General features: G+C 36.5%; 1 protein-coding gene across 1 annotated transcript in view; it reads right to left on the minus strand.

The window, feature by feature from the left end:
- Nucleotides 1-8893, minus strand: part of slc30a7 (solute carrier family 30 member 7) — a 28359-nt gene extending 19466 nt beyond the window's left edge. The window contains exons 1-4 of the mRNA XM_041277429.1: nt 8724-8893; nt 8058-8159; nt 3462-3575; nt 2449-2590 (exon numbers count right to left, since the gene is read on the minus strand). Coding sequence (XP_041133363.1) covers nt 2449-2590; nt 3462-3575; nt 8058-8159; nt 8724-8803 — 438 coding nt within the window. The 5' untranslated portion in view covers nt 8804-8893. The remainder of the gene's footprint in view (nt 1-2448; nt 2591-3461; nt 3576-8057; nt 8160-8723) is intronic.
- Between the last annotated feature and the right edge of the window lie 551 nt (nt 8894-9444).

Here is a 9444-nt window from a genome sequence, read left to right on the forward strand (position 1 = left end):
GCAACACCTGTTGGTTGAACTTGTAATTGCAGTAAGGATTTTAAAAGATTTTCTTTATATAGGTATTTGTATTTGCAACCACCAGAATCACTACACTTAATATCAACTTAAAACAATGCCTGGTAAAGGATTTATGATTCTTAACTACACATCAATTACATTTAAAAGAAAGGCTATAACTACTATAACTATTATAAGAGAAGTACTTTGTATGAAAATGTTTTTCAACAGAGGTATTCAATGCTATTATCTTAAGGACTGTAAGCTAAGGGTTTATTGATTGATCTAAACAGACAGCTGTGCTCGTTGCTGAGATTTCAGTGATATATCAGCAACAGTCTCGAGGTATGTATACCAACTTGTATATTACATTTACAATGTATATGTCTAAAAAATGTACAGTATAAACAGATGAACCTGTTTTGAGAGTATTCACAGAAGTCTGCTGTGAAATTATTAACAATGTCCTAACAATTGAAGGGAAGCACTGATGTAGCTCAGACAGTGTTTTGTCCCTAGCTGGCTTTTTTAAATACCAACTTTCATTGGCCCTTACATTGTTTGTTCTGAAGGGGTGCAATAAACACTTCTTACCACGAGCCTTTCAGCGGGATTACAGAAGATAAAGAAGTGTATTTCTGTCTCAGTAAAACTCAGATACTTAAATTTGCCCCTTAAATTTGACGCATTTTGACCCATGGAACGATGTTAATTGTATCAAAGTGACTGGCCTACCCCACACAGGTGTTCCATGGTTGGAACGCGCATTTAAAAAATGTAGAAAAGCACTGTACGATTACGGTATGATGACATCATAAATCTAGAAAAAGAACATTTCATTCGAAGTGCCAAAAGTCGTTGTAAATGTAGCCATAGAACAGGGATTTTCAACCTTTTTTTTTGTTTTGTTTTGTTTTTTTAAACTGTACCCCTTCTGCCTGGAGGTTTCAGCTCAAGTACCCCTTTACTATTTTCACTCTACTGAATAGCACAACAATTACAATAAAATGGAGAATAATCTATTTAACACATTTCTTGTTGCCCCGTTTATTTAATAAATAATTTATGTCAACAGTGACAAACTGCTGGTTTAGGAAGTAACAACAAACAGTAGGCTTAATTCTTAAAACTTTTCATTGCAATTATTTGGATGCACAGAATTAAGACAAGTATTTGGTAATCTCTTTGGAAACAGTCATATTAGCTTTCTACTCGTCAAAGTTAGTATAAATAATACAAAATAATGTGCACTAGAAATGTTTTTCATGTTGCCATTTACTTCCCATCTCCGCATAATTGTGTACTGTTTAACATGTTTACAATATCAAAAACATTAACCTCAACATAAAACTTTAATAACTACTAACAATGATAAATGTTTTTATTAAAGTCAACATAAAAAATGACCCAATGAGAGTCGGTACAACTTTCTGTCGCTTCTTGTGTTTTCTTCCTTTGTTTGGCAAGTGGGGAATCTATCCATCTCAAACACCGAAAACAAATTCAACAAGCTGTTATTGTTGTTACTAAAATGCAGCCATGCCTAATAAATAAAACAAAAACCATCCAAGTACGAGTAATATGATTAATAATTATATTTACTGGAGCATTTATACTGTACTTCTAAAAAAAAATGCAGAAAGATTGTGCTTCCTTGATTAGGAGGCTTGGTGGTCCAGTGGTTAAACAAAGGGGCTTGTTACCAGGAGGTTCACCCCCAAAGTTGAAAACAGCAACACTCACGAGCAGCACAGAGTGTTCTCCATAGGCACAATCGCCAGAGGCCTGCTTCACCCACCTTAATGGAAATCCTGTCCACTGAATTGAAATCATGCATGCTTAACACACACACACACATATATATATATAATTGTGTGTGTATATATATATATATATATATATATATATATATATATATATATATATATATATATATATATATATATATATATATATACATACATATACACACACACATACATACAATTTATTTATTTATTTATTTTTTTGGAAGTACCCCCAGGAGTACGCGTACTACCCGGTTGAAAACCCCTGCCAAAGAAGAAACCATCAGTACTCTCACAGCTGCAATTTTTTGGACTTTTTAAAAGTTCAAATATCAGCACCACAGTTCAAATGGTATCCTTGGGCAGGTACAGTATAAAAGGAGAGAACAAGCTTGCATCCCATTCATTTGAGAAATGTGACTGTCAACATAACATGTTTTCTGCCAAACTCAAATAATTCAGTCACATCAAATAAAGAACAATCCAGTGGATCTACAGTATGGAACTTGACACATGGGTGTACACACAGGACACTTGGCTGGATGGTGAACAATATGCTTATCTAGCTAACAGTGCACTCCCTGTTAGATATATATAGCTTACCTTACTCACAAATACATGCAAATCAGCAAACAACTCATAAATCTATTTACTAGTTTCAGAGCCTAGCCCAAATTGGTTGGTACATTGCATTGGCTTTAGACACACAGCATACCTCCACTCCTTCTGAGAAGATGAAAAAGGCTGTGAAGATTAAGAAGAGGCCGTTTACAAAGCCGGCCAAGACCTCCGCTCGCACATACCTGCAAGGCAAATAACGAGAGCGTACTGAATATATCACCTTTCAACGGACACATTTACTGTACTGTGTGAATTCTGTTGAGAGCGCTAGAACTCCAACTTTAAAGAACAGTTACTGCAGTCTCATTTTTTTCTGGATTATGTTACTCCAAAACTATTATCATACTGTTTCTCGAAATCTGCATTGCTTTCTGCTTATCTGGAGAATCATAAGTGCCGGGACTGAACAGCCATCCTCGTTCCATTCAAATCATTTTACAATGTGACTTTAAATCTGCCAGCCCCATCTACTTTACATTTATACAGTACAGTCAGAGAGTAGGTGGGGCTACAAAAGTTGAAAGGTCACACGATTTGCTTGGAATGAGGGAGACTGTTCAGTCTCAAAACTTATGATTCTGTGTAAAATTTAAATTTAAGTATGTTGAAATCTAAGCTTCAACTCTATAATGCCCATTGATGTGCCAGTACAACAGATTATACAACACTTGGCCATTCTCCGTTTAGAATCCAGTCTCAACACCGTACTTTTCATATGCAATGCTTTATGTGCAGATCTTTAGTTTTATGTTTGATCATTAACATCTTAACATTACATCAAATAAATTCTTAAAGACTGATTTTATCAACCCATTCCACGCAAGTTTTTTTTTAAAGCACTTGTTTTTTAGTAGTAATCCTGGGATAACAGACAGGAGGTTGATGCAATCCATTGTGATTCCTTCACAGAGAAAGCTACAGTTTTTTTGCAGCATTAACTGAAGTAATTTACACATTACAGGGCAAGCTTTACAAAAATGCAATGGACAGAATGCGCACTTTTTCCCAAAACACTGTCCATCGCATTATTATAGAGCTTAACCAACTCCTTACCCATATGAGAATGCATCATTGGATCTCCACCTCGAAATTACCGAAGCTGCTAATCCTGCCAAGAGGGCCGTACAGTCAAAGAACATATGAAAGGAATCTGATATAAGGCCTAAACTGAAAAAGAAACAAAAAACACATACTATTATTAAAAGAAAAGGCAGCTGCTTAATGTACACATTGAAATATACTACATTTTTAAAATGTTTGTGCAAAATGTCATTGTAATTGCAAATGGCAGCATGTGGTTATCTACATATTAGCGATGAAAAAATATGTATACTTCCATACTGATGGATTATTAACAAACTGGATGTTGCTGGCACAGATTATGTTTCTTGCTTTGCTGCATTGTGTGTTGAGTAGCACATTAATGGTTTGGAAGTACGGTAGATGCAGAGATATTATTTTTGATTAGTCATTGAACACAAGTTGGGAAACTCATGTTAACTAATCTGTGTGGTTCAGGGGGCGGAAGACAGACGCCTCCCTACCCTTTGATCTCCTACCAATCAAAATATACTTCCTATTTAAACCATTAGGCACACTCTACACTTCAGTCTTGTGTTTTTTTTTCGTTTTGGTGAACCTAAGCGGATTTTAAGACCCCCCGCAATTTGTCTTCAGCAGAAGAAATAAAAACAACAACAATTTAAGTGAAATTTACTCAGATTCGGAGGATTTCGAAGATCAGTTTGTGTCTGTATCTGAACATTCTTCTACAGTTTCAACCCAGGATATGGTCAGCCCACCTCTCTTTCCTTTATCAAGCATCTCCATAGCATCTGAACAGGACAGTCTACCACTACCCACCGTCCAAGGATTCATTCCCCGTCGATCTAAGCAGCTCCAGAGTGATTGTACTTTAAGGGCTGAACTCTCAACAAATTCATAAAAACCCTCCTCAAAAAACAGTATCGAGATCCAAGCATTCTGCTATTCAAGAACCCAAGATAGCACAGTCTCTCATCCAAAAAGAGATCAAAAGATTTATGGCTGGCCCGTTTGCAGCTCACCCGTTTCCAATCTACAGGATTAACCCTATCGGCATCGGCACTCAGAAAAAAACGTCAGGGAAAAAAGCGTCCCAAAGACTTTCAGCACCTCGAGGATCAAGCACCAGTAGCATCAACACGTTCATTCCTCATGATTAATTTTCTTAAATATATTACTATATCAGACGCAATTCATTCAATTAAATCAGCAGGTCATGGTTCTTGGTTAGCAAAAGTAGACATATCAGATGCATTTAAAGTAATGCCAGTCCGTCCTTCTCTTCGTCACCTGTTTGGGATATGCTAGGATATTATTTTTCTACACAGTTAACTTTTGGCTGCCACAGCAGCCGGAGAATATTTGATAAAACTTTCAGAAGCTTTATGCTCCATACTTCTCAATGCATACCATATTCCATTTTTGCTCCACCTATTCGATACATTTCTTTTGATCTCTCCTCCCTCAAATCTACCTGCAGAAGCATTCACCAATCTCAAAAATTTATTTTCAGAAGTTGGCGTCCAGCTTTCAGAGGAAAAAACAATCAGCTCCGTTCATTCACTGGAATTTCTAGGAATCATACTGGACACAGAAAAGTTTGAAGCCAGCCTTCCCGTAACTAAACTCGATCATATTCGTTCCCTTATTCAGAACTTTGAGATAAGTAAATCAATCAGGAAACGCACACTACTTTCTTTGCTGGGTCATTTGAACTTTGCAATTCACATTATCCCCCAGGGTCGGACATTTATATCTCGATTACTCGCTCTTTCATCAACAGCAAAAAACTTGGACTCCTTCATTAAAATTTCATCAGAAGCTAGGAAAGACATTAAAATGTGATCTGCTCTAATACAACATTGTTTTATCATGATTTCATTTCAACACGACCTGGCCTTATTTACGGACGCTTAATTTAAAGGGTTTTGAGGTTTTTTTAAATAATCACTGTTTTTCTAGTGCTCGAAATCGAAAACCTATCCCCGTATTTAAAATCTACAGCTCTTCTCGAAATGATCCAATAGTAGCAGCAGCACGCCTATGGGGTCATCTTTGGTTAAAGAAATCAATGCTCTCACAGGTGTTCAAGGCCCCGATAACGGAGGGGCCCTCTCTTATATGTTTTCAATGCCTCGTTAATGGAATGGGCCCTCTTTGTTATATGTCTTCAATCTTTACTAACTCTAGGTCTGACATCTCTACAGGAGCCTGGCTCCCGCCCCATGAATCAGCTAGAGTTTTATAACACTGTGTCTCACTGTAGGTGCCATGTGTATTGAAAACAGTTCAGTGTATAGGCTTGCCAATTAAGAAACCAACCATTCCTAAAACTAACAACGGATAACCTTTTGGCTATCTGCTTTGTGGTGTAAAATCACACTGAAACAGACAATTGCCAAAATGTGTCATTTTTTTATTCCAACTTACATATTGCATGATATTAACTCAGTGTATTAAAAATCAAGAATCAAAAGGTAGACAACAGCAAAGTAAAGGGGGTGTAATTGTATCCATAATAAGCAGGGTTTACACATCTCTACTGTATATGGCTCAAATGCTATCAATACATTTCAGTTCAAAAGATATACAGCAGAGGGTGATGTGGCAGAATGGATATAAAAAGACACATGCTAAAAAAAAAAAAAAACATTTTAGCAGCTAACTGATGAATGAAAATTTAATTACAGTCCATCCCTAGAGCAATGTTTGTTTAAATTCAATGAAACGGTTATCAATTCAATTCGTAGAACATTTACTGAAACTGAAAAAACCCCAGTCGTGTGTTTCAGAACTAGCTTGAAGTTATTTATATTACTTAAAATCAGGTCTGTCCAACATATGGCTCTTGAGCTCTATAAGGTTCATTGACCTCCACAATATGGCTCTTGATTTATAGAGGAAGGTTGGAAATATTCAGTAGTTTTTGGTAGAAGTCAGTCAAAACATAATTGTTGTGCAAGTGCTTATGCATGTAACTTGTTTACTGAGCACAGAAACAAGGAAGTGGCGTGTGGTACAGTTAAACTTTGTGTCCCTTTGTTTTTTAAGCTTTTTAAGATCTCTCTGGTCATCGATTCGGCTCTTTCAGCCAAAAATGCTGGACAGCTCCGATTTAAATGATCAGGAGCCAGGAGTTAAATAAACAGTTATTCCCATATAGCTTACATGAACAACTACTAGTACAACTACAGACTCATGCATTAATTTATTCATGTTGTGATATGTGCGATCAGTTCAGTGCTGATTTACCAGAGGCCCGATCTTTAAAACTCTTGGCACCTGATCATTTCAATATTATAACTACGGAGGTTCTGAAACACAGGACTGGGTGTTGGGCTAGTGCGAGTACCTCAACTACCGTTGTACATTCATTATCCCAGACTGGGGGTGCATAGCTCAGCATAGCTCAGCTACAAGTAAATAGATGCATACAGTACATCCATACTTCACACTTACATTAAAATAGAAAAAAAACACACACACAATACATTTATCCATGAAAACTTGGAAAGGTCATTTCTGACACAAGTGATTAAGGGCACATGAATCTGGAGACATAAGCATGCACCAGTCCCTCTATTTGTCTATATATCACACTTACATTTTTACAATCAAATATTGTTAAAGTACAGGTTATCTACTTTTTCTAAATAAATTACCCAATTCTGTAACTAAGTCATGACAAGGTCATGACTTTTATCCATGAAAACTTGGAAAGGTCATTTCTGACACAAGTGATTAAGGGCACATGAATCTGGAGACATAAGCATGCACCAGTCCCTCTATTTGTCTATATATCACACTTACATTTTTACAATCAAATATTGTTAAAGTACAGGTTATCTACTTTTTCTAAATAAATTACCCAATTCTGTAACTAAGTCATGACAAGGTCATGACTTTTATCCATGAAAACTTGGAAAGGTCATTTCTGACACAAGTGATTAAGGGCACATGAATCTGGAGACATAAGCATGCACCAGTCCCTCTATTTGTCTATATATCACACTTACATTTTTACAATCAAATATTGTTAAAGTATAGGTTATCTACTTTTTCTAAATAAATTACCCAGTTCTGTAACTAAGTCATGACAAGGTGCATGTTCGACCTGCAATGTAATTGATTTTCATCAACTTAACCCTAACAGTAGCCAGATTAGACAGCAGAGGTGCTAGAATATTTACTCCCACATGTCAAGTTTCATGGGTCACTGCTGCCTTGCAAAGTTTCCCTACTGACTACAATACTGACAGTAACCACAAAGTATGTCATTTAAAAGTTAGTGTCCTTTCTTGCAAGGATTGTTCTGAATAGGGAACATACATAAAGTACGCAATCTCGCTCACTGCCACGCGAAACAACGATATATAGGACAGGCACTTCATGTAGTAAGTACATTGCTCCTTTGTTTACGCTGACTTACTAAGAGAACATACAGCGTATATCAGCTGTTCTCAACACTTTGTAAACCAGCCACAGTGCCCGCAGTGTGTTGTGTTCATGAATGTGAGTGCAGCTCCACTAAGATCTACGTGGCACATCCTGGTGTACGTGTTTGTATTGCGTATCGATGAAGTGAAGATTGCTAAAGTTCCTTACCTGTTACTCCATATTCCGTACAGTAATTCCACAAACGCAAAGGACAGATTTAAACACAGAAAAAAGAACAGGTTCCTGGACGTCTTGTCAGAAAGAATTGATCTGAAATATAAAAACAGTAAGATACACTGATCTACAACCACACGTACAGCAGATGGAACCATGAAAGCAAATAACAATAAGAAGTCTGTACACCGTTAAGAATCTTCCAACAGTACCAGTTTAACACGTATTGAACTATCATTAAAAGACACCGCGTGAAAGGGAAAAACAAACTGGCCTTTAAAAAATACTAACTAAAAAATAATAATACAATTAATATAATAAAAAAAAAAATAAACAGTTCAACAATGTATGTATGAAATTATGACAAACGGCATGTGATTCACATGAGTTACCAGGTAACACAAAATGACAGTTAAACATTTTCAGATGCCATATTGTATGTATTTAAAAATAATAATACTAAAATATTTCTCCTACCAACGTGTATAAATCAAATTCTGATACCGGTTTTCATTTACCGTCTTAGTTTTAGGCCTCCTACTCCATGTCAGTGCTGTCCCAGGAAGAAGTTCCAAAACCCGGATAACGCATTACTACCAGAGCGTTCGGTTAGAAGAGCTCTCCACATTAAAGCAACATATTAAAAACATGATAGCTTACCTGAACCATCCCGACATCTTGAAAAGCAGATTGAATTTGGCTGGCTTGTATTCGTCATCTTTAATTGATAAAGGTAGCATTGTATCACTCCAATATACTGATTCCCCCTCAGCGGTTCAAGCTACACAGACCGAGGATCACACAGCGACTTGTCTGTTGCGGCAGAGAAAAGTTTCACTTCCGGCCACCAGGGGAATCTTTTTTGTTTTTTAAAGAGAAAGATGTATTGATTTCCCTTTATCGGATTATCGGATTATCGGATTATATGCTGTAGAGTAGACGATCGAAATGTCATACAGACTCTATTGAAGCACATTTTACCATAAAATAAAAGAGTTATACTTGTGCAACACATCATACAGTACATGTCTGTTTCATATGGGTGAAATCATACAACATATGGAAGCATACTGTTCGGTGTTTTAAAATTTGCCATTCTAGAATAGTTTGAGGTCAAGGCAATTTCAATAGATGGCAAAAAAAAAAGAAGAAAAAACGACTTTTACAGGACGATAACCCGAGCATAATGTTACTACTTTCTGAGTCTTCCCTTACAAAAGTTCACCACAGTAAATGCATAGCAAGCTGTACCAAAGCATAGTGAAAACATGATAAATATTGTAAAGAATAACGAGGTATGGTAAAGCATATTAATAAACGGCAATCCAGGATAAACTGTAGTAAATCCATAGTGTAATCATGGGAAAAGCATGGCAAAACT

The sequence above is a fragment of the Polyodon spathula genome, chromosome 18 (assembly GCF_017654505.1).
Source record: "Polyodon spathula isolate WHYD16114869_AA chromosome 18, ASM1765450v1, whole genome shotgun sequence".
Taxonomy (NCBI): Eukaryota; Metazoa; Chordata; class Actinopteri; order Acipenseriformes; family Polyodontidae; genus Polyodon; species Polyodon spathula.